The sequence below is a fragment of the Acipenser ruthenus genome, chromosome 4, assembly GCF_902713425.1.
Source record: "Acipenser ruthenus chromosome 4, fAciRut3.2 maternal haplotype, whole genome shotgun sequence".
In the NCBI taxonomy this organism is placed as follows: Eukaryota; Metazoa; Chordata; class Actinopteri; order Acipenseriformes; family Acipenseridae; genus Acipenser; species Acipenser ruthenus.
Window position 1 is genome coordinate 71,655,781 of NC_081192.1, and position 26,975 is coordinate 71,682,755.

The following is a 26,975-nucleotide window of genomic DNA, read 5'->3' on the forward strand; positions in this document are numbered from 1 at the left end:
CAGAAGCATTGTCTGGTATAAGAAAATGCAATGCTGCTTTAGACCTTGGTAGAGGCATGTTGTTGGAGCAGCAGTGATTGATGAAGATAGGTGGGGTATATATACCAAATGTTGTAACAAACTCATTGTGGTCAAGGAGGATTTCTAACTAGGAAAATGCTAAACATGTTCAATTCAATTACTTCAAAACAGGCCATTAAACCAGTGAACAGGAGTTTTACCACTGAGGAACCTTTTGAGAATGGCTCTGTTAGTATCAGCTGTTTAAAGATATTTCATTGCTTTCAAATATGTACCCACTGAAATAAAATATTCAAATATTTCAATTACTTGATCAAATTGAAATAGAGCAGTTTCCAAAAGAAAACCTGAGTGGTAAAAGTTTGACTGTTTGAACCTGGGACAAATCATTGTTTACAACATTGTTTATTATTAACATTGATTCATCTACTTGTTGATTTGTCCCAGGTCTGCTGAGAATGAACTTCAATTGATCGCTCAATTACCTTTGAAAACTGCTCTGTTAAACAGCAGCAAGTGTAACTGGTTATGAAAGGTTAACAAGGACAGTGCTTAACCTGCTTACAATTCAGGCTAATAATTAGGCTGCTGTATGTTAGTTACATATTTATGAAGAGTTTAAAGTATTTAATTGTATTTCAACTACTTTACTCATATTTAAATGTTTTCAAATAATAATTGCTTTTCAAATAATATTTATGTTCTGCAATCTGCATTTAATTATTTTCAATTCTTTTTACAATTTGTATTGAATTATTTTCAAATAATTAAATAATAGTTACTTTCTGCGATATATATTTAATTATTTCCAAATAGTTACTTTTCACAAACCATATTTATAACTATATTTATCCCACGTCTGGTGGCTACCCAGTTGGTTATCCCCAGTGACTGATCTATCTATTGATTCTCCCCAAGTCCTTCAACTTATTGACAGAATCTAATAGATATTCCCCACACAATGGACATTTTGTTTGCTGCTGAAACTTCTTTCTTTCATTGCTTATTAAGGTACGGTGTAATCAGTCATGAGATACCAAAGCAGGAAAAACATAAGCTGGGATGTACAAAGATTTAATTCTACTGACTGTCATAAATACATTTTTTAAATCAGTCCAAATAAAAGCCCATACAGTCAGGGATCTTTCCAAAATCCTTGCGTCCTTCATCTGTAGCCTTTTATGCCCGAAATGTACAATGTTGACTGGTTAAGATGTACATGACCCAGACAGAACTGCCTTGCTTTCAAGTACATGCTGAAAGGTTGATTTTATATATATATATATATATATATATATATATATATATATATATATATATATATATATATATATATATATATATATATATATATATATATATATATGAGTGTCCACAGTGATAGGATGTCAGTGGCACTTTGTACTTTGCATGTCTGTTGAAATGGAGTGATGGAGCCACTGAGTTCCCACTGTTCCTGTTTTTGACTGGTTTGTGTTTAACTTGCGTTGGAGGTGTCCGAATGAATTGAGCATTTTTGGATTTAAAAGTATACGAAAACACAGTGTAACATTTACAACAAGCTTAATACATACACAGTTACTTACGTGAGACCTAATTGCAATAAAACATCCTAGAACCTGCTCGGGCATTACTTCCAGTCTCTGGTTGGATAAAGGAAATAAATAACCTTTTTTGTTGTTTTCTACAACACTCCATAGTAAATATATGAGGTGTGCAATTTGTCCACAGCAAAAAACCACATCCTGTATCTTCAGAACATCTTGCACAAATTAAATGAAACTTGCATTACTATTTGTTATTTTGCATTGTGTTAATATAGATTCTAGTGGCAAGTCTTTTCATGGTAACAGCATCTGATGAGGAAAGCTATCTTAGGAAATATGTCTGATTTTAATGGTACTGTCTGTGGGTATTTGTTCCGATGTTGTATTCTACGTGCTGTGACTGTAGGTAGGATACCAGTTTGTATTGTACTGTCATACAGTACCTGGCTTTATTAGGCCAGGGGAGCAGGGTCATTCTGTTCAGCATAACAAATACCATGGCAGATGGAATTTCAATTTCACATCCAAAAACGGGACGCAAATGCTCCCCACACAGTATGGTGCAGGTAGAGGCTGTACTGTACTCAGTAAAACCCTTCAGTAGATCAGTGATGTGTGAAACCTGCACAGATGCCCACACAGCACAGCGCCACAAAAGCAACTTATTAACAGAAAAGAGGGTTTAACAGATCATTTGTAAAATAAATAACAGGTTAAACATTTCTAATTACCACAACAAATAAACAATAGTCCTTTTTAAAGAATATATATCTATATCGAGTTATTTTTTCCCCGTCACTGACAAAAAAATTTTCAAGGTATGTGTCAGAGAGGGGTGGATAACGTGCAGGTGTCTTTTTTCGACATGTCGTTTTATTCATTTTATTCCTCCCGTCTGTTCTGCTCAGTGTGTGTCTGCACTGAAAAAAAAAACTCCGTAGATGCATTTTCTTTTGCATGTTCCAATAAAATTAATTTACTCAGCTTAACTTAGTCTGTAGTTCAAAGTTATAAATGGGACTACTTTATTGGTGTAAGGATATTTAATTAAAAAAAAAAAAAAAAAAAAAAAAAAAAAAACCTAATTTTTTTCCCTAAACAGGATTTATGCTTTTTTTTTTCTTCAAATCCAGTTTGACCTGGATTATAAATGAGTAAGGCCCTTCAGGGCATCAGTATACGTTGAATTTAAGGAGGCATCCATATATTCGACGTATACGGACAGCCTGTCGGGCCTTATTGCATACATATTACATTTTCAGCCAAAATTAACACAGTACAGCTGTTTTTTTTATATATGACAGGTAGTTGATGTCTCTATTGTACTAGATGTCAGTACAGCAAAAGAACATCATACTATAGCTCATATAGGCTGTCACTGTGCCATTTAAACCATAAAACATGCTTACAGTGAATGATCACAGGATTTTGACTTGCTTGGGGCAGCTTTTAAATTTTTCAGCCAACTACCAAACTCCCTGACAAGGCTGAAAATGAGGTAAACTCAAATCTATAAAAACTGCAGATAGGAACTAAAACTGCACAGTGTTACTTGTATTTTGCTATATAAAACCATATAATTTCACTAGTGCTCTGGGTTTGTGAAACCAGTTATAAAATATAAAATTTTGATTTAAACTGATGACAATTTCAATTACATATAAGAAAATAAACAATAAAAGGCTGGCTTCACAGACCCCGTTTTGCACTAATCTTGGACTAATGTTACCTTAGGTAAAGTTAGTACAAGATTAGTACTAACCGAAGACGGTGAATCTAGTCAAAAAACATTTATTGACGCTACTGTCTTTGAGCTGGTACCTTAATACAGAATGTTTTCGGGGTTGACACTTGGTACAATTCTCTCTCGTAGGGCACTCTGAGATTTGTGTTTAAATTGTGATAAAATGAAAACTTCAATATTAAAATTCACAATTCCAGCAATTACAGTATATAGCCAGGTTCCTTGCCTCGCCCCCAAACACAAAAATATAATTATTATTATTATTATTTTAAACAAATCTACGGTCCCTAATGTTACATCAGTACACTGGTGTTCTTTAAATAATAAATGCAGTCTTATGCTGGGAGTGGGGGAATGGGGTACATTCCTGCTGTGTTCAGTTATGCAGAAAGTGCATTAAGTACATAGAAAAAAGAAATGTCACTTCAGCAATTTACACTATAAACATTTTTTTCAGCTTACAACCTTTTGACTGAGGTGGCGAGGTAGTGTATATGAATATAAAATACAAAATAGAAAATATTTACAGTACATGTGTTCAAAATAATGGTTGTTAATACAAATATCTATAGGCAGCAATTGAATTACCCAAACTTCAAAGTTACTGATTGTCAAATATCCACAGCTAGCTTATTAATAACACCATCTTGCTTGGGACGGGAGTTGTTGTTTGTTTATATTATTAGTGGATTTCTGTGTCGAAGTGAATGTCCCAATTCAGCCCCTAGCTTGATGGCAGGATTTTCCAGTAAAATTGTTGAAAGATAAGATCAGGTAAAAACACAATCATCTTTTTCCTGTGAAATACAAGAGTTTTACAAGGAAACAGAAAAACAGGATGACAGTGTTCTGCAGTGAAGAGCTGTTTATTGGGTGAACAAGCTGTGGTGGGATTACTGTACCAGTAGAACACTAATATACATATTCGAAGCAAGACTTATCCTTCCATACTGCTATGGCAACTTGCACAATAGATTTACAGTATTTACTTTACAATACATTAATACATTCACAGATAAACTAAAAAAGAAAAAGAAATAAGAAAGCAGTGCAAAGGTTTTGCGAATAATTCAGTCCTGATTTCTTAATGGTAGCTAAAAAAGATAAATCCTCTCTATCTTCTGGGTCAATGCACACCATTGCATTCAAGAGGTACCAATGATGCTGTGTAAGCAAATGCTGTGTGCTATACCACTTCTTTGTATTTGCCGTTCATTCTCAAGGTTTTACCATGTACTGTTGAACACAGCTCCGCCCCCTGGGTGATTTGGCAAGCTGGCTCCTTAAACTGGAAAAGGTCAGAGGAATCCCTGATCTGAAGTGACAAAGTGTTACAAATCCATTAGCTCTCATGTGTGGAGTGGGTCACGAAGGACTTTAAAAACCGGTCAATAAACGACTGGCCGCCAGTCCTTCCTGGTCTTTTTCCCTCATTGGTATTGTTACTTACTATCTCCTGGTCTGGCAACAAAGCAATACTGGATTGGCTAGGTTCTTTCAGTTAAAACTGTGTTTCAGGGTTTTCCTTTTTTTTCCCCCAAACATTTAACATAAATAACAGTCTAATTTGGTGTGTGTTTCTGCTTATGCTGGTGGTGGTGCTTTGACAACATAAAACATAAAAACAGACATTGGCCACTATAGCATAATGCACCTGGTATATCAGCTAAACAGGACCATGTTATTCATTGAATGCCTTCAGCTCCAGTGCAATGGAAATCTCTGTACAGCTGGGCACTACAAAGACGAATAGCTTCTATTCACAGTACCAATTCAATGTACCACTAAGTGGTTAAAAAGTACTTGATTCAGAGTCTGTGAATGATATGTCAGGTGATCACTTGTTCCCTGCTGTAGGTGGCAATACATAGCAACACAACAGAAGGCTTGCTTTCTCTAGAGCTCGATGTAAAACGTCAGCGTAGGTCATCAGAAGGACAAACAAACAGGCTGGAGTAGGAGACAGAGCTGATAAGGCTTATTATTATAACTATTATATAAGAGAATGCACATTGCATAGGGGTGTTGTTTAAGCTGGATCCTATGCAAGTCCTACTTACAATGTATTTAAGCATTACGGTAGTAAAACCGACCAAAAGACCTTGTTATCTTAAGTGTGTGTGTGAAAGAAAAAAGAAAAAGTAAACTCATTGTCAGCAACCTTTCAGTGCAGTTCTTAATAACAAGAAAGCTTAATGATATGAGACCATCAAGAATAAAGATTGTTAGCACAATGTTCCTTGGCACATTTGGGGCTTTGTGAAGTGGAGAATTCCAGGTCAGATTCCATTCACGAATACTGCAGAGGCAGAGGGGTGCTGGGCCAGGCTGAAGCGATCCCTATTCTGGTTGTCTGTCTTGGTGCGTTTCAGAGTGAGAAGGCTCATTCGGCTATTCAGGCTGCTGGTTTTCTTGTTGTTGTTGAGCACGTTCTCAAGCTCAGCTTCAGCACCCTCCGCTCGGTCCCCTAAACATGAGATAAAGGGTTACATTCAGCACTATTCATTCTCATTCTGTACATGTGTCAAAAAGTATTAACTTTAGACATTGGATTATTCCACGTCAAACAGCCCCACCTCAACACCTCAGATTCTTTTCATATCGCATTTGAATCTACCTGGATGTGTTTTAGAAAATGACAAAACACTGTATCAGTGTGTAGCGAGTATCAAGAAGATATCTTAAATACTAAAGATCAAGGGCCTTTCACAAAGCACTTTAAGCATTTAGCAGGCTTCTATCTAGTTTGCATCCTTCTATTTGTTTTACAAAATTCTACACATCAATAACCTTAGAAGGACCTGCTAAATATTTAGAATGCTGCTGATACAAATCTAATGGCTTTCCAGAGTCTCACAAAGCACTGTTAAATGTTTTGCTCCTGTTAAGTACCATAAAAAACATTGTATAAGTTGATTTTCTAGCCTTTTTGCAGCACCCTGGTATGTGCCGGTGTGTCTAATATTAAACTACTGTACCAGTACCACAATGGGATTACTACAACCACGGTTATGGCTCACACAAACTTAACTGTCAACAACCTGGTTATTTTTTCAGGATCTACGGCATTCATGTAGAAAACATTTAGTTTGAATGGAGTACTTTGAATGACTTAATACATACTGTAACTTGTTCTACATGTCAGTGTAATGCAGTGGTACACTTGTAAAGTATGTGTGTGGCTAGGGTTCTGATTAACAAAACAAAATGAATGTATTTGTACAACTGGAAATTGAATGCAATTGTACTGCACTGTATGCAACACTAAAATGTTTGGTTTACTGGTTAGATGGTTTAGTTTATTGCTTTTTTTTTGTTCTTTTTTAATTGATGAAGCAGCACTGTTTAATACTTTTCTTTTAAATTTGAATTAATACAATGAATTTGTAAAAGCCAATGCAGTGGGAACTATTTATCGTCTAAGTATGGTTTTGGAAGGAAATGTTCAGTAAAGCAAAGATGATATGTTCTTGAACTTGTTTTGGGTACTTGATAAGCAAAAATAAAATACCGGTAGGTTAATACAGATGTGATGTGGGATGTATAACTTGATTTTACGCTCTGTTAATTGTTACTTTTTAAATTTAAAACATTTTGAAAAACTGAATAGTTTCTAGCAGTTTAACTAAAACCAACACTGTAAAATTATTAATGGAATAAAATGTTGCAAACAACGGTTATTTCAAAACTAAACCTTTCTTTACTTAATCGGTGTTGAGCATTTCAGCATTTTATTTACAAATGAATTGTAAAAAAAAGTATTTTAAAACACAAAAAAGGTGTTTTCCTAAAACTGAAGTCTCAAAAAGGAAGGGGGTGACTTTTATGCCAGTGTGTCCTATACAGCATTTTGTACGGCACATTCTAAACCCAGAAGTCTGATGGACATCTTCTAGTGGTTACCTTTACCTCAAAACGGGAGAGTCGACGAATCTGAACAGATACTATATCACACTGACCAGTGACAGCAAACCTTTAAATCACAGCTTTACGACTACTTTTAGACGACAAATTTTGTAAGAAGAAATAGAATATTTCGGGACAGAACAAATCCACTAGATAAATATAACAAACAATGTTGCAGACTGACTCAAAATGTAATGCTAGAGTGGTATTCAAGATCAGGTCTCAAAATATCAAACAAACAAGAGGACAGAAATTATAAATCGAAAGCACAAGGCGGCACAAGAGTTTGGAACAGTTTTTGTAGTTTCTAAAATGTTTGTCCATTCAGTGAAGTGTACTCCATCTTCAATTTTTATTCATTTAGATGTCCTGCACGTGTGTACAGTTACTATGACAATTACCATTTGCATCACCTAGAATCACACAAGCTAGCAGGACAGTAGTAGAGCCTTTGATAAACCATATAGAAGAGCTTCTAGACTACTGCTAATTCTTGATTTAGCAGCCTTCTACTGTAACTTCTAATTTTAAAAACTCTTTGTGAAACAGGCCCCTGGTCTCTCAAGCAGGGCCCCTTTTCAGTGCTCATTTTCATCCGCCATGGATACCCCTCCTATTATAGAGCAAAGATGCAGGTACTTCCATATGCTATAGCAAAAGAATCTGAGACAGTGAGGTTGGAGAAGATCCCAAAATATTGCCCCCATGTGGTGACAAAGTACTGGGCAGTTACTTATTGAAAAAGTCAAATTTTTGGAAAATCTTTGGACAGTGATTATTGTGTTTTTTTTATACCAGTTGACTCATATGTTGGTGGCAAGAGTTAATTTTAATATTATGCATTTTATATTGCTTTCTTCAGAAACAACACATATTGAAAACTCAGGAAGCTATTTGCTACAAGTTAGCACTAGAAAGGGTGTGGTAAATAAATGAATACTCCTAAACGATGTGGTGAACCCAGACATTCAGGATTAGTCTGTCATGCTAAAACAGGGATTGGAGAAAATCCCTTTATAATTAATAACTCTTCGTTCTGGAAGCTATTCCCTGTTGCTGTTTTCTGGTTGTGAAATAAGACTGCAAAGGTAAAAGGCAAATACATTAATTTAAACTGTATAAAACTTATACAAAACAACCACTCCTTCCTGTAACAAATGTGTTTCTTGCTAGTTTTTTTTTTTTCGCAACAATAATTTTAGTACCCTCAGGATATCCTTGCCCTTCCTTCAAGGGCCCAAAGGAGTTATGTTACTGCAGCAGACACACACTCAGTTAATTTACTGCAGCAGACACACACACACAGTTAAGTTACTGCAGCAGACACACACAGTTAAGCTACTGCAGCAGACACATACTCAGTTAAGCTACTGCAGCAGACACACACTCAGTTAAGCTACTGCAGCAGACACACACTCAGTTAAGCTACTGCAGCAGACACACACACAGTTAAGCTACTGCAGCAGACACACACTCAGTTAAGCTACTGCAGCAGACACACACTCAATTAAGCTACTGCAGCAGACACACACTCAGTTAAGCTACTGCAGCAGACACACACTCAGTTAAGCTACTGCAGCAGACACACACTCACCTCGTTCAAGATCACACTCCGGAGACGAAGCTCCACTGCACTCACTACGTGGCCCCAGGACCGGGGAGAGCAGCCCGAAATCAGAGAGCGACACTGGGCTGGCCAGGTCCAGGCTGCTGGGTCGAGAGGAATGGGGGAAAGAGCAAGGCATCTCCATGGGACTGGTCGGGTACGAACTCAGGCTGCACATGGACTGGGTCTCGGAATCCTCCTCCGATACAACACTGCTGCAGTTATCATCCTCAAACACCTCCGAGGTCACTGAGAAAGAGGAATGAACATGATTGAGTGTGCATCATTAGCAACATACTGCTAGTAACGCAACACCACGTATGTATCACTGGCGTTGGGTAACCACTGCCAGAAAAATAGATTTGTTGTTTTTAGTATGATAGACTGTTATAGATCTATGAGGGCAATGCAAAAATAATCTTAAATATATTTAAGGTCTGTGAATTGGAATGCTGGAATACCTGTAATGCATCTTGCAAGATTAGGCTGAAGAGCAAAACAAAAGGTACTTTCAACAGATGAGAAGAAATTGCAACAGCGCATCTCATTGGGAATGTCCAAGACTTACAGTAATACTAATAATAATGAGAACATTAACAGTAAGCCCTTATAATGTTACCCTAGTGTAGCTCATTCAAGCACTCACTAGGCTGAAATGCTTGGTGCCTGAGATCTTGTCATAGCTGCCGACAGCTCTGTGGTGTTAAACCCAAGACAGTCGTCCCGACACAAATCAGTTAGACTGATTAGAATATAAAAGTGATTCAGTACAGCTGGGAATAAGCAAGATGTGTGTATTGGTCTCAACTCTTGTTTTTTCAGGCTTAATCCAATTACTTTAATGCGGCAATGTAGCCATTCCCCTATACAGCTGATTGCATTCAGGGAGAGTTTGATTAGAAGTTGTTTTTGTGTCAAAGTTGTCAAAAAGGTGTTTAAATTCATCTTGCACCCTATGTGTGGTTTTGAGAGAACCAAAGGAACAAAAACCATGGGAAGTTCTAAACAAACAGTAGTATCATTTTTACATTTAATGTAACAACTAATATATTTAAAAACGGGGAAGCCTTGGTTAAGATTTTAGGCAGTTTGTACTCACTGGAGATGCCGTCGGACTCCAGCTTGAAGTTGGAGATGTCGTCCCCAGTGATGCTGTCTCCCTCAGCGATGCTGTCTCCCTCAGCCCCCACCCCTCTGCCCCGTGGGCCCATGGCTGAGGACCGTCTCCTCTCATGGATCTCGTCTGAGATAATTTCCAGGTTCTTCAGGGCCGTCTTGTACGCGCCTTTTGAAAGGGACAGCTTGGCCTGCAACTCATCTACATTCTTCTTCAATTGCTGATGCACAGAGAGTAAAAAGCCAGTATAAAAAAGAGAAAGTTATTGTGACTGTGAAAGCAGACAGGTGCATTTACCTTACTGCACATACCATACAGTGTTTCCAAAAGGATTAGGTTTCTATCATACTGTGCTCTAGTACTTAAAATGTCTCCGGTCAACAAAAGGTCTCTCAGGTCTGGATTAGGCTGCTTTATGTTCACACGTAGAAAATGTAATGGAACCTTGAAGCAGCCAATCTTCTAGTGCATTCCTCAATGGGTCTGTCTTCTCACAAAACACAGTATAACTATTAGGGACATTTAAAAAAAAATACAACGTTTGCCCTTCTCCTCCTTGAGACTAAAATTAACCTATATGGTTGAAATAGAGTCCAGTCTTGACTGTCCACCCTTATTCATATTAGCGGCCAGTTTTACAGGCAAAATGTTAATAATAAATATTGTAAAAGTCAAAACTGATTTTTTTCTTACACACAATGAAACAAATGAAGTATTACTGACCTATATTTTTTTTACTATTATTTTATTACAAGTAAACATTTTAAAAAGCAATCTTCTAAGGTATGTAAAAAAAAGTCCATGTTTCAGCTTTCTCGTTTCATGTCTGAAAACAACAGGTGCCAGAGGGTTTGAGCTCAGAAGAAAGAGCGTCTGGGGAATGAAGATGAAGGAAGTTAACATCACTGAACCGGAATGGATGGCTAAGGTAAGTACACTGGGCTGGGTTGGGGAGTGGTGCTTGAAAGCCAGCATCATTGTCAAGCCTTCCTGGGGTGTTGTGGGTTAGTCGACAAAACACAGAAGACGGGAGGTGCCCACCTGATGACCCCTGCGAAGTGCCCCACCCAGCCCATTCCAGACGGTTGCTATGCGGAGGTGCTAGAGAGGGCACACTTTGGTTGATCCCTGGAGCCAGCATCGGCACTGTTTTGTGTGCTGATGTGCCAGAGAGGCCGCAAACAGGGTGATCCCTGGAACCATCATTACACTTCAGCCATGTGCAGTACAGAATTGATTTTAATATTTTGCTGTTAACTTACAAGGCCCTGAATGGATTAGCACCTAGTTATTTGCAGGAGTTACTGACCCCGTATCTTCCAAACTGCACTCTGAGATCACAGGATGCGAGGCTGATGGTTATTCCTAGGGTTAACAAAAGCAACACGGGAGGTAGGGCTTTTTCTTGTACAGCTCCTAAATTATGGAATGCTCTGCCTTCGTTTGTCAGGGAAGATGGGACCGTTACAGTTTTCAAGTCAAGACTAAAAACGCACTTTTATAAAATGGCTTTCTTATCTTTGTGGGTTTTAATGTAAATTTAAAATTGCTGCTTTTGTATTATTATCTGTACAGTGTTATTTAAATTTGTTTTTTAAATGGTCTGATTGTGGCAGCTGTATGTGTGACATGCTATACAAATGTATTGTGGTTTGTTCTTTTTTTCTGCTATGTACTGTACAGTGCTTTGCAATACTTTTGCATAAAAAGTGCTATATAAATGCAATCAATAAATAAATAAATAAATAAATGAAACAAACAAACACTGGTCCAATAGGAAATCCACATTATCTGGAGGAAAAGCACTGAAGGCGCATATATTACAGCGAAGCTACATCTTGGTTGGTTCCCACCACTATTGTCTCATTTTATCTTGGTGAAAGCCAAGTCCAATATTTCCATGAAGTAAATAATTGTAGTGTAATAAAAATCATTTCAGTGTTTTGGGGAGGGGAAGTGTAAACGGGGTAGCTGAAATGATAAAAATCTTTTAATCCGATAGACCCTAAGCCAGCTCAGGTCTGAGCTGTCAGTGTAAAACGCACTTTAAGATTGCATTTAGTTAGTCATTCATTCAAATGCACACTTAACAAACCTATTCAATTAGGTCAAGCATGAGAATGGTGGGAGTAATAAACACTTAAGTGGCAACGCACACCAGACACGAACCCAACAAAAAAATAGAAACAATAAACTGAATTAAGATTGAGGTGTTCGCTGTGCCTGTGGTGTCCATTAGTTCATTTAAAATCAATATTTATTTATTTATTGCTCCATTGACCGTAACGTCATAGTTTTTTTTTTTTTGCCCCACTGAAATGCACTGACAAGTTGCATTATTTGAAGAAAAAATAGACTGAACAACAGATAGGTGACTCCCTAAGGCCATTTTGTCAGTGTATCCCTTTTCTGGTAAGTCAGGTATTGTATTTTAAATCTTATCTATAGCATATATATAACACCCTCAGAAATGTCTACCAACACTGTAAAAGTAATACAGAGAGGAGTATTGTCGGAGACACTGAAAAACCTACTATTACTAGCAGGGTGGTCAAACTTATTTTTAGATTTAAAAAGAAAAAAAAAATCTAAATTGATTTTATCAATCTGTTTTAACTTCAAGATATCTTAAGTAAAAACTTTTTAAAAGTAGACATTATTTATCCAAATAACCGCCCATGTAAAGAGAAGAAAATAAGCACGACAGGTGCTATTTTGAGCAAATACAGTATGTTATCACTCTGAATAGCAAAAGGCATTATGAGTAATATAACCTGAATTTAAATCTAATTCAATATTATTATTACTGTTGTGGGAAGTCGCTGTGGCAAGTAAGATATAAACCATGAAGACAACATAAGATATAAACCCTTATACTTTAAAAGTGGAAATCCACGAACCTCAAGCTGCATGTAGTATTTTGCCTTCAGTTCAAAATATGGCCTATAAAGGAAACAGAGAAAGAAAGATTGAAGAAAATTGTAAACCAGTAACTAGGCACAGCATGACTGAATTATGCAGCAAGCACAAAATAGTTTTACAAGGGAAGCAAAGTCCAGGCAGGCATTTAACACTTTAAAACAAACCATAACCTACAGTGCAGGCCACACCTAGTCCAAGACTAGCTACCTGCCAAAAAACAAAAGCAGTTACTTAATGTCAACACCCTCAACCTTGGCCTCCCTGTCGGTTGACTGCGGGTGAGGTATAGAGGTATACAAGTCAGTTACTCTATGCATCCTCATTTATTGGGGGGTGGAAATGTACCTATTGCTGTGTAATATGCAGTTCCCTGTAAAAATTCCCATTTCTGAAATAATAGTGTAAATACACATTTTTTTACACTTTAAAATAAATATAGTAAATGTTTGCCTTATTGATGCACTACCTGTTACACTACATTTATCCCTCAACTCCTGCCTCTCCAGCACATCTTTACTCTGGCACGCTCCTGTCACTTCTTCCTCAGCAACATACACAGAATTTGCCCCTTCCTCACCGAGCGCACAACTCCTAGTCCAGGCCCTGGTACTTGACTACTGCAACTCCCTCCTGGCCGGCCTCCCTGCCTCTGTTATCCGTCCGCTCCAGCTGATCCAAAACTCTGCTGCTCGTCTTGTCTTTTCCCTTCCTCGTTTCTCCCACGCTACACTGCTGCTCCGCTCCCTGCACTGGCTCCCTATCGCTGCTCGCATCCAATTCAAAACTCTTGTACTCACCTATCGCTGTCTTGACCTTTTTGCTCCCTCCTACCTCCAGACATTTTTCTCCCTACACCCCCTCTGCTCCTCCACCACTGGCAGATTAGCTTTACCTCCCTCCCAGAGCCTGCTCCTTCTCCACCCTTGCCCCTCAGTCGTGGAATGACCTACCCAAAGATATCAGGACTGCTCGGTCTCTGACCTTCTTGCGGCACCTCCTCAAGGTCACACCTGTTCAGACAGCATCTGTAAACCTCACAACTCTCAACTATACTGGACTACGTGGCACCCAATTGTACCAGTATATATGTGATATTTTGTAATGTGATACTTTGTACTGTGTTATTTTGTAACAAATGTAAGGTCGCCGTGGATAAGGGCGCCTGCTAAGAAATAAATAAAAAAATTAAAAAATAAATAAATAAATAAATAAATAAATAAATAAATAAATTTATGAACCTGGCAGCTGGTTTAGTTTGCTTCCGGTAAATGACTGAACACATTCCATAGAGCTGCACGATTTCTTTAATATGTCCAAAAAAAAAAAAAAAAAAAAGACACCAGCTGCATCAAATATTTCTGCTAATGATTGCCCTGTCCAGTAAGACAGGGACATTTCACATGTCTGTTATTTTTACATGTAATTATGTTATGTTAATACTTTTGTTTGATAATTCACTAATGGTGAAAATAGAATATCTTTAAAAGACAGACATAAAAAACAAAATAATTCTACTATTTAGCATTTACTGTTTTTCAAGGAAGCATTTCAATATTTAGGAATATTTGTTGTATTATAACTGTAGAGAAAATGTTACATTTTGAATGTGACAACACTTTTATTCTGCTTCGATAAATGTTTCAAAATCGCGACATATCTTGAAATACCTATTTTTAGACTGTGAAATGCCATGAAATAAGCCAATTATGACCGTGAAATAAATGCAGCCCAATACATAACCCCTGTGACGGAGATAAGGGTTCCACATCCAGGTGTTGCATGTGTGCAAGCAAAGAGCTCTGCAACTCATGGTGAGAATGTGACCAAATGTGGTAGAAATGCTCATTTTGGTGATATTATTATTATTATTATTATTATTATTATTATTATTATTATTATTATTATTATTATTAATAATAATTGACATAAGGGGTCAAGCAACCCTGTTTAAAGTTTGCTTGAGACAGAAACAGTCATTAATCTTATTATTATTATTTATTTCTTAGCAATCTTGATGTGGTAGACGCAAGAAGCTTTGTATGTTGATAAAATAATCCAATAAGATCCCTTCATCTGGTTGTTGTCATTAGCTCTTCATCAATCTACTGCCGTAGTAGTAATAGACAGTGAATACACAGTATATGCAGAGGCCACCGTTTGAAAAAATAATTAAAACAAGGGAATAGAATTCTGAATGGCTTCTCCTGTCCCATGCACAGAAACTGCATGATAAATGAAGCTTTCAGGCTTCAAGCATGTGTAATGAAGGTAGCAGTGCATTCATGTGGAATGAACACTTCTGGGGTGTCTGGTTTGGTTTTTTTTTTTTTTTTTTTTTTTTTTTTTTTAAACTCCAAATGCATTATAAATGGTTTTTCCATTATGTGTGTATATGTCTGTATATAGACATTAATTCTTTACTTCTCAAATCTCCCAACTTTAGCATTTGTTCTTGTTTTATTTTTGTACCCACTAATAGATTCCTAACAAAAGCACAAAAAAAGTACGCACATCCCAAATAGGCCAATACATTTTCATCCAGAATTCTTTGACGCAACACTTTGCCCCTCCTCACCTCCCCACAGAAGTCAGCACCCATGTAGATTTTGTTGTACCCAGCCCTTTAAAAAAAACAAAACAATGGGGCTACTATCCATAGTAGAGCTACTAAGTAGCAGTACTAATAGCTCTACTAAGGTTAGCAGCACGTACAGCATAGGTTATTATTTTTGTTTAGTTTGTTATTTGTTAACTGGGTGGAATCAAAACCTGCACTGACACTTGCGCCTCCCTGCCAAAGGAGTAACAGGCTTGCCATTTCATGTCTCAGTTTCAGAGCGTCTCTCTGGACTCACTTTGACTTATTGATGGCTCGCTTGAGCTTCTTCTCCAGCTGTTTCATGCGGCTCATGGCAGCGTTGTACTTGGCCGCAGTCTCCTTGTGCACCAGCTCACTCCGGGTCTTGGTCTGCTCAGCTTCCATTACCTGGAAGACGGAGAGAGAGGATGAGCATAGACTATCCACACACACACCATGCACAGATGTGGGCTGTAGTGTTTTTACAGAACTGACTGTACATTGGAAGGTCATTTATTTAATACTCAGTTACCCGCTGGGTGGCGTGGTTGAGCATTTCTTGCCAGGCAGAGTCAAACTGCCTCTGGTCATCCTCCAGCAGCCTCTGCTCTGCCAGTGCAATGGTCTCCTTGGCGGCTCGCAGCACCTCGGTGGCCCTCTGGAAATCCTGAGTGGCTTTCTGAGCCTCCAGCTGAGCCTAACCAGGAAGATAGAAAAGAACCGCAGTGAGCCAAGCACTCTGAAATACTCACAGAGGGCCTGCCCTCTAACTCCCAGCATCGATAAAGAAGGGAACACAGAGGCGGCCGATGAAGTGTGTGCCAAACCTGGCAGCAGTCCCCGGGTCACAGCATGGCTGGAACCGCTTCTGGCATGGCTTTCAATGAAAAAACTTTAAATATTTATTTAAACCATTTCATTATACAAACAAGATGACATCATGCAGTTCATCGAAGTCTCTCAGATTATCAAAACTATTTTAAAACAAGCACTCAAGTGTTTTCATTCAAGACATGATAGTTCACTAAATAATCTTTATCTGATGGTTCATATTCACAACAAAGTACTAAAATACAAGGATGGGGATAATGCTGCTTTCCAGGTTTTACTGCAGGCATAATTAGAAAAAGCTGAGCTTGTGGGCAAGAGATCTGCAATGCAGAAAGGGCAAACCTGAAGTTTGTTATTTCCTGTACTGATGTTTTTACAACTTACATTTTTAAATCAAGCCTCTACCAAAAGCATGTCACATGCATCACAGTGAAACGTATGAACCCCTACAAAGTTTACGAGAAACATATTACGTTATCAGTGCTGTGACCTGTGATGTCCGATATATTTGAAAACATATTGCTGACTCAATGTTTAAATCAGACATCATGGGTCTAAATCAAATACAGTTAAATACCTTTCTCAACATTTACCAAGGATCGCAGTGCATCCAGATCATGCTCCCTCCTGCAACAGTATTGCAAGAGGAAGCATGAACGGGATAGCTTCAATATGGACAGCATGGGTAAAGTAACGTGTTTCTTACAAACACTGCAGGGGGTTTTGTAACAGAACCATCAAAACATGGGTTCTACAATTGTACTATTTAGTGCCTCAACTATAATGCTGACATGAAGTGTTTGATTTACTGTAGACATGGCAATAAGCAATACTTGACACACATACTGATTTTGCATCGTAACGACTAAAGTTTTAAAATGTTTTATTATTTTCTTGCAACTTGGCAATTAATAATAGATCATCAAAACATTAAGTTATTGGTTATAAGGTATAACTTGTACGAAAGTCAAGGAGATAAATGTTTTGGGCAATGCCAAAGTGTAATGTGTTAAGGGTTAACATATTTCACAAACACATTGTCAATAACAACCCATTTTAATAAAGATGTCCAAGCAAATATACAAACAGTACCAACTGTTGTAACCAAATAAAGCAGAAACGCACTGTGAAAAGCACAACATTACATAAACAGTCAAACCGGCTAACTTGATTAACATTTGGCCATTTTAGCAAAAATACGCAGGCCGCAGATAACACAGTGAGGCTGTTATTGCATGAATAAACCACACTTGTGACTTACCTTGCATGAAAGTAGCTGCAATTAACATTCCCAACAGATTGCATAATTTTAGAGTTCAGATTACTGTTTGATCAATAGTATTCAAAGAAAACCAGCAAGGCTGACAAACACATGAACCTGTCTTTGGAATAAAAAAAAAAAAGTGGCTATGTTGCAAAAGCTGAAATAGATCTCCCGTGACTCATTAGTCATTATATGTAGCATGAACTACAGTATGACTTTGCAGAGCAATATACCTTACACAGAACTGTTTTAGGGTTACTGTTATTTATGATGTACAAAAGTGAAAGAAAAACGATAAAAAAGGATCTACATGACAGGTGTTTTTAGAAATACATATCATACCTTAAAACAGCTGACATTGCCAACAGTTATACACCAGTGAGCTGCAGTCACTCTATTCACTCTGCACTAAATTAATGATAAATCAAGAAAAAAATCCTGTTGCATTGCTATAAAACATCACAAATGAATAGCCATTCTCTGACACTGCATGTCTTATCATACATTATCATTAGCATGAACACTTTCTCTACACTTTTAAAGCACAGCTGCTTGACTCTACAAAAATACTGATGTTTGGGCAGATTACAAGACATTGTTTCACTTGAGTGATTGCAATGACATAATACATGTTTATTCTCAGGGTCTTTATAAAGAATAAATGGACACTGCAGTACTCGGTTATTTTCTCAAAATGAATATTTATAAATAAAGTCATAGTTCTTCATTCCATTATTATCAGTAATAAGGAAAAAAAAAACATGCCTGATAAATTTAGTTAATGAATTATCTGCTTATATCCACTCCTTTCATTATATTTATACATGTTGTAAAAACATATATATTAGAACACAACAGAATACATGTTCTAATATAACTATAAGTCAAATACATCAGATTTACACTGTTTTCCCATTATCTTCTTAGCTGTAAACAAGTTATTGGGTCATGTTTTGTTTCTGTGAGCTCCTGAAAACATCTCTGCCCTTTAAAAATAAAATGCCCGTCTCAGAGACGTCACACGAACAAAAACAAAAAAAAAAGCAGGCAGTGAAATTCAATCCCTCCCCTATCCAATGATATGCGTTAACAAGCTGTACTGCAAAGTTTTGTTGGCCCAGTAAGTCAGAGAAACAAAGTACGTTTTTTTATCATGAAAGACACTTCAGTATGATCGTAATTACATGATCACGGTCCTTAAAGGGTTAATGGTGCCACTATAATTGTAACATGTTAAGGTTCTGAATATTTTATATTATTGATTTGACAATGGCCAGTACTGCAGGTGTCCGCTAGGGCTGCTGTAGTGCGGTAAGGTGAAGCAGTCTCTGATGACTTTACCTCCCCAACCATGGGAGTACCTTGGATGGTGGAACCAACAGACAAAAGGATTTGGGTGATATCAGTTATTCTTATGAAAAAAAAAGGAAAATTAAGGGGAGGGGGAGGGAACTACAAAATAACAAACTGAATGGAGGATCTGACAAAAGCACATCAGGCACACTTAAAGCAACATTTCTATTCAAACAATTACAGAACTGGTTCTCTTCTTTTATAGCAATTAAGGGCTAAACTAATTTAACTCTGACTGCTCAGATTGGGGACAACCAACGGAAGAGGCAGCACACAGTGTGAACTAAGGGCCAGATTGCTGACCTGTTTACCTAGGAGTGGATGCTAAAAACTTTATGAACTACTTTACTTGTAGGGGGAAGAAAAGGGTTTTAATGCATTTGTGCATTTTCTTGCTGAACAGTGCACTTCAACAAACATGCAGTAATTACATGGACTGGACTGGGCAGTAGTAAATCCTGGATTAAAATCCCAGTTGCTGATATGTGCTTTTTGTCAGGACATTTTTCACTGTACGGGAATGCAGACCAAGCATCTCAGCTTGGCCTCCTGAGGGGAAATTAAATATATATATGATATTTCAATCGCTGTAAGGCTCTACTTACTTGTGTGTGTCATGGCTTTTTCAAATAAATGAGGTTACCAAAACTGGTTAAAGATTTATTGTTTTCCTGGGTTAGGATAATGGACAAGTTTAATTAACAGCAAACCTGTCAGATTTAGTAGAGGTCTTTGGCACAGATGATTTGCCTCCACATTGCAAGACAATATGAAATACTTTAGCTGGTAGGTCCACCAAATACGCATTATATAATGTCATTGACCAAAGGTAATAGTGTCTATTGACATTCTGTGCACTTCAGCATGAACCACAGTAATTGTTTGTACAATAATCATAACATGACCTGAAGTGAACCTGTAGATTTGATTGGCCCCTAAAATGAAATTGTTCTGTTTTTGTACAAATGTCAAATTAGGATTCCATGACTCTATAGAGATCACACACAAATATTTTGAAGAAGTCCATCTAGTCCAAGTTCCCCTTCACATCTTTTTTATTTCCAAAAAAGACCTAACTTCCTCATCCTTTAAAACATAGGACATGAATCAAGACTTCACAAGATCTACAAGGCACTGTGATACACTGTGTAATTTCAATGATAAAAAGGTCTGCTACAGCCATGGTCTTGCAACTTGCTAGGGGTATCACATATCGCAGTTATCTTAAATAACACATGTTAAATTCAAGTTGCAGGACGCAAAATAACCGACGACACCAGCGGCAATTGCCACAGTACCCAAGCTTCTTGCCGCAACATTGTCCTGCTAGAAAATGACTCACTATCGTAATGTATTATTGTTGCCATTCTTTTTACTGTGCACCTCCCAGCACTAAGTCAATAGACAGACTGTATCATTGGTTAATCAAGGGCAAACAGGGAGGGACGCTGTTAGACTGAGCTCAATATGACCGTGCTTGCAGAAATTTTCAATCACATGTGTCAACTGGCAGAGTCTCTCTGATTTTTCTGTCTGTGAGCACCATGCAAACTCAAAAACGTTTAAAAAGAAGGAAGAAAAGCTGTCCCAAGCGGCAGTGAAGTGATCTAGGATTTACCCAATGTTCAAGTAAGCAATGGGTGCACAACAATTCATCCCCGTTATTTCCCCCCTCCAAAACACCAAAGCTAAAAATGAACACACAATAGGCGGATAATTATTAGTTTTGCTCAAATTCATACACCAAAAACAGCATATAGCTATGACATGGTTCAAGTAGCAGCTCCCTGTGTTATGAAACAAGCAAGAGAGATAACATAAGTGAAACACAATCTTGAGAAGTGCAAAGATTTCTGTTTTCATTTATTTTTGTGCAATAGATACTCACTGCCTTACGTAGTTCTGCTTTTTAACTAGTAAAACGTGTGCTTTCAAAAAATGGGTTAGAATGTATATGCTTAAAAACAGCATACAGTTCTTGAATCGGGTGTCCAGCAATGCACCATAGCAAAACTATAAATCCTTTGCAACTGTAAATTTCAAGAACTGTGAAACTATATATAGTCTCTCAAATCTAAACATCTGACATTATGTACATCCCGCTGTTCGATCATCATTGTGATGCAGAGCACTCTCAAGTGCCTAACGAAGTTTCCATTTAGCTTTTTTTTTTTTTTTTTTTCAAAGCCGCGTTGTTTGTACAGGTTTTGTAACAGCGGTTAGCAACAGTTGCGGCCGAACAACTCATTTGACCACTATTGTTATAAAACTCCAGCCAGTCTGCATAAAAATCTATCTTTTTTTTTTTAAAACTTTCCCGTCACTGACATTGCTTATTTGTGCTGTTGTATCACTAAGGCTGTATCTAAGCCTCTAGTCTAATCTATGTATTAGTGTTGGAAAACATGGATCGAGAATTGATTAGCAGTTTGCTACGCATGTGGACTGGCAGAGCTATACTGGTGTTCTTTTCTGAAAAGAAACTAATATTGCAGATAGCAGACTGTTTGGTTCAAATTGCATGTACCGCTAACAATTGATAAGAGACCTTGCGTCTACAAGCTTCTTGTTCAACATTGACTGCAAGCTAACAAGATAACAATGCTGTGGACCAGAAGGGGCTAGGCTCTAAGACTTTTGGGAATACAAAGCATAAAGGAGCTAAAAGGCTCCCAGGGACTGCCGTTGGACCCAAAGGTTCACAGGGAGAGTAAGAGATAATGCCACTGGACTCAAAGGGGTCTCAGGCAAAACGGAGAGATAGTTACAAGGAAGATGACAAAAACCAGATGTATGGACCTTTTTGGGGCACCAGGGGTCTGAAGAATGCACTGAGTTCAGAGGTCGTCACACTAGACTACACACACACTCACACTAAATGAAATATATGGTAACAGGATAATGAGTTGTACCTTTTCTATTGGTTAAGTGTCAGAGAAAGAGGAGGAGAGAGACACCTATGCAGAAGGGTATTTAATGTCATGCAACAATTGTAAGAACGAGTATTCTGTTTGTCCTGTACCTGGGACCAGACTCCCTGCATATTTCAATAAACCTAACAACTGAGTGAAGAAAAGGACTCTGTGCATTTTCTTGAATCTACTTACTCACCATCCTTTTTTTTTTAAGTTACATCAATTAGTCAGTGGTGTGTGACTGAGTTTAGTAAAAATACCTTGAATGTTTATTTTTTGCCAAATTACCCTTTGTGTTTTTTCATTATGAACGTTTGTTGTTTTTAAATTTGACTTCTTTATACCATTTTATTTTTACAATGGGGGTTGGATTTATGTTTTGAGAACTGCCTTGGTGCTCCTGAATTTTCACACCCAATGAAGGCAACATTGCCTTGCCCTTCATGACCTTAACTTCATGCCCTGAATTTGTATGTAATTTTCTGTTCCAAAGCAGTATTGTTGCTTCAAGAGTTCTCAAACATGTCTTCTCTCTAAGTTCAGCCGGTACACCAGTTTGCAACTATTGACCTGCTCATCTGCTACACTCTGCCCAAGGGGATGTAAGAAATATCATGTTTCTTTAATGTGGTATTTCTTCCTGATGTATTGTGCACTGTGATTTCAGACCTGTAGCAAGTTGTTTGTCAAGCACACTTGTGCGGTTTCTACAAAATGCTATAGAATGTATTCACCTTTCAAATGACTGGAGTAAAACAGATCATACAGAACACTGTGGGGTGTACCATATTTTCAAACAGCCTCAAAATAAATAAGGGAACCTGGTCTTGTTTGAGAAAAGACAAAAAAGAGAAAGCACAAAAGATACAAATAAATATCCATCATTAAATTAAGCTCAGAAACTAGGATGCAATGTATTATTGTAGGGAAGAACTCTTCAATAATACATTCGAACTTTTCAAATACTTACAGCCATTTTGGGAAGACACTTCATCTTAAATCGAGTTTTCCCAAAACCCAACACATTGCGTTATTTACTCCATATTAAAATTACCAAGAGATTACAGTAGGTAAAGTAGTATCTGTTTGTGTGTGTCATGGGTGCTAAAGCTTATTGAAATCTTCCTCACAAGAAACCAGCTAGCAGTCAAGACCATCAGCAATCTCCGGGAGAAGAAAACAGCATCATCCTACACAAGAAGTACGATTTAAATGACCTTCCACGGCCCCCGACAGTAATTACTAGAGATAATGGATTATGCAGTGAACGAGGCCATAAACCAAAGCCAGGCCACCTTGTATTAGTTTCACCTTTAGTAAAGAGTGCAGAAGCAGTAGTCTCATGCAGTTTAAAAATGTCTCATCCATCAGGAAACCCACAGGCTGGATCAGTCCAGTTATTTCAAACAAAAACATACAAGATTGAACCGGAGACCAATTTCTCAATGACCAGATCTGAATGTTCCTTACAGACTCATTATTCCAGGAGAATAAGCAAATGTGACATGAAATACCATTAGGGGTAAGATGGACATGATAACAAATTTCAACAGCAGCCATACCAAATATTTTACATTACATTAATCTAGAACAGAAAACACACTTTTGAGATTCACATCATTGAGAAGAAAATAAATAAATAAATACAAACATGGATCACAATAAGTAGCACCAAGCTGAGTGGATACAGTATTCGAATGCCAAGCAATCAAGGCTTTACAGCAAAATGCACAGTGACCATAATCAGTACGCAACAACAGGACCATCATAGAAAGTGTCTCCTGTGATCTCAGACCAGAGCTCTCAAATACATCCTTTAAAGCTGTAGAAACACATATTTCTTCTCAACTAAAACTTGCCATATATTATGCTTACAGGACTGTAAAGCATTTTTTTGATTTGGCCTCTTGTATCTTTTTCTTTGTTTTACATCGACAACCATATCAGCAAGCTTATTTGTACTTAACATGTCTTTCTGTCTCCCTGCACAATATGCACATCACCCTCAAGCAATAAAAATGACTACGCAATATTTTTTACAGCCAACAGTAAAAGAAAAACAACAAAAAAATTGCAAATGCTTCTAGGCTGCCACGGTTTACGCGATCGTACCACAAGAGCAGCTTCTTGATCCAGCTTTCGATTTTGTCAGTGAGAGAAAAGAAAAATACATCAAAAATTTACTCTGCTTGTGTAGTATAAACTTATAAATGGGACTACTTTTGGTTTCCTTTTTTGGCATAAGGCTACCTAATAAAAAAAAAATAAAAAAAAAAATAAAAAAAAACGTTTTAACCTAAAAATGATTTCAGGTTTTTCTTTTTCAAATCCACTGTTTGACCTGGATTATAAATGCAATAAAGTCCTTCAGGGTGTCCGTATACATACAATATACAGACTTCTCTGCTTTGCCTCGTCACGCACAACGTGTGGTATTTCTGACGGTTATTATACTGTCTAAATTGTATACGGACGTATTCCTAGTTGAGTGACACTGCAGCTGTAATACTCAAACTTGCTTAAAACGACCACCAAGGGGACTGCCTCAGCAGTAACTACTGACAGGTGGTTTTCTATACCAGTGGTTTTAAAAAGTGATCTGACATTATGGTTACCCTTTTTGGCAAAAAACTAAAAAATAACAGGTTTCCACTGTTCTAGAGTTTAAAAAATATAGGTCAGAACAAGATAGCCAGACATTAACATTCATAAGTCATGTGCTTAGTTGGACTCATGTGCACAGTATTAAACCTCAGCATTCAGAAGCATCAATTGTATACTGCATTATGATTCATGATTTGAATCACTTAGAGCACATTATCATAGACCGCAGTGTATTCAGTCTGATTGACTTTTTAGCTGATTCGAGTAAATTATGATGCTAATTGGTGAGTAAACTTATTTTGAGTCATCTATTGTAACTTTTGTTTAGGCTATTGTACCTTCAATTTTTCTAGCTGCACAGTAGAACATTCAAAATAAAGTTGCTAAAAATTGAGCTGGCATTATATAACATTGTTTAAAAGTCTGACACATTACTTACCCTTTTGTTTGTTGTATGAACAGCCCTGCATAGAGAAACACAGAATACAGCTGTTTATCAAAAAGAAAGAAAATTGAGACAGTTTCAATTTTTTTTTTCACTCCAGTCTTAAATTAGTCCATTATTTTTCAAAAGGTAAAAAACACTATTTACTGTATAAAACAAAAAATAGAGCCTCAGACTCACTGTACTTAAAATACCTTCCAACATATACAGTACCAGATATGTTTATTTGTTTTAACTCAATTAATAGGAATATAAAAAAAAACCCTGTTTAATACACAGAAACCTAAAAAGTCAAATCGTGTTTTTTATTTATTTAGTTAGTGTCGTGTTCAGCCAACATTGTCCCATATGTAATTTGATAGCTAAAACTAAGAATTATACAGAGAACCGATAAGAGAATAACCATGAAATTATCCTACATATTACACACAAATCACTGGAGATATAGTACCCATTTTAAAGTATGCTTACTATATTATTATTATTATTTATTTCTTAGCAGACGCCCTTATCCAGGGCGACTTACAATTGTTACAAGATATCACATTTTTTTTACATACAATTACCCATTTATACAGTCAGGTTTTTACTGGAGCAATCTAGGTAAAGTACCTTGCTTAAGGGTACAACAGCAGTGTCCCCTACCAGGGATTGAACCCACGACCCTCCGGTCAAGAGTCCAAAGCCCTAACCATTACTCCACACTGCTGTCCATAAAAGACTATACATAAAAGAACATGATTGAAGGTATTAGACCTCATCAGTCATGAAGCTAATCATAAAGCAAAGAGAATCAAGACTATAGAGCTATCAGAACAGCACAGAGAAAGACTTCCCGATTGGTCTGAAACTCTGAATGGGCTGGTGCTGTTTGTGGGAGATTACAGACGTACAATCAAGAGTTGTATTTCTGGCTATTCAATACATCTGTCTGCTCAGTCAGTCAGTCTGATGAAGCTGCTTGTAAGGAAAATATCCATGGTGAACACACAGGAGAGAGTGTTCTGCTGCTGTAATGTAATTAACCCCTGGCCTCATGGTATAAAGGGGAGTGTAGGAGAGTTTGTAGTGTGTATAGGAGAGAGATGAGAGTTTGCAGTTGTGTGTTAAAGAAAGAGAGAAAAACATAAGAAAAGCACCAGGCTAGCCAAAGCTTGGGTGTGTTTTGTTTTTGGGGTTGTATTGTAAAGTGCGCATAAGCGTGTGGCGTAGCGGTGTCGGGCAAGGTTAGTCTGCGCCCTTTGAAACAGTAGACCCAGACATGGAAGCGCTTTCGCACACTTTTATTATAAAAAAAACAAACAAAACAAACAAGGAAACAAATAAACTGTTTGAACGAAACACTACAACCCCAAAAACACATCCAAAACACACCCAAGCGGCTATCCTAGTGCTTTTCTTATCTTTTTCTCTCTCTCCTAACCATTCTGTTGTGTTAAGAACTAGTACTGTAGTTTTAAAAAAGATTAATGTTTTATCAAAATGGCCTGGCGATACTGTAATTGTATAACTAAAACAATAAAATGTTTACATTTATTGCAAACACAGAAGGTTTTGGGTGTTTTTTTTTTTTTTTGACCTTCACTATAACGCCACCCTCGCTTATCGCCCGTTTTTGCCCATGGCCCTTGCCAGGTGGTATAAAGAGGGTTGACTGTATATCGGGACGTATTATTTTGGGAATGAACCCATTGTTTTGCACGGAGCAATACACATTGCTTTGTAGAGCCCGTGCTTATTATTTAAGTGTTGCTGTGAACTGTCTTGTGTCTATTCTTCCCGAGTACCGCATCACTACTACACCTGCGCACTGCAAACCACTTTGCCATAGTTACCCATGCACAGAACTGTGTACAAAGTAATCAGTATTCAAATTTGCAGAATACAGTGCTTGGCCCTAATGTCACCATTCACTTGCAAATGAAAATGCACAAAAGCTACTAAAGATCAGATTTAAAAAAAAAAATACACCACAGTATCAAACTGTTTAATGATTAACTGTTACATTAGCTTGTCTCGTTCGCTTTGTTTTGGCTGCATTTTTGTCAGGTGAAACTGGAGGAAGCGCTGTGTAAATGCACAGTAAAAACAAACTGATTTGGCAAGCGAGAGACAAAAGAAA

At 37.4% G+C, this 26,975-nt stretch overlaps 1 protein-coding gene across 1 annotated transcript in view; it reads right to left on the reverse strand.

Annotated features, from left to right (window-relative positions):
- Window positions 1–4,159: 4,159 nt before the first annotated feature.
- Window positions 4,160–26,975, reverse strand: part of LOC117399226 (SH3 domain-binding protein 5) — a 43,574-nt gene continuing 20,758 nt past the window's right edge. The window contains exons 4-9 of the mRNA XM_033998277.3: window positions 15,974–16,138; window positions 15,719–15,849; window positions 12,842–12,884; window positions 9,924–10,161; window positions 8,813–9,073; window positions 4,160–5,779 (exon numbers count right to left, since the gene is read on the reverse strand). Of these exons, the coding sequence (XP_033854168.3) occupies window positions 5,592–5,779; window positions 8,813–9,073; window positions 9,924–10,161; window positions 12,842–12,884; window positions 15,719–15,849; window positions 15,974–16,138 (1,026 nt within the window). The 3' untranslated portion in view covers window positions 4,160–5,591. The remainder of the gene's footprint in view (window positions 5,780–8,812; window positions 9,074–9,923; window positions 10,162–12,841; window positions 12,885–15,718; window positions 15,850–15,973; window positions 16,139–26,975) is intronic.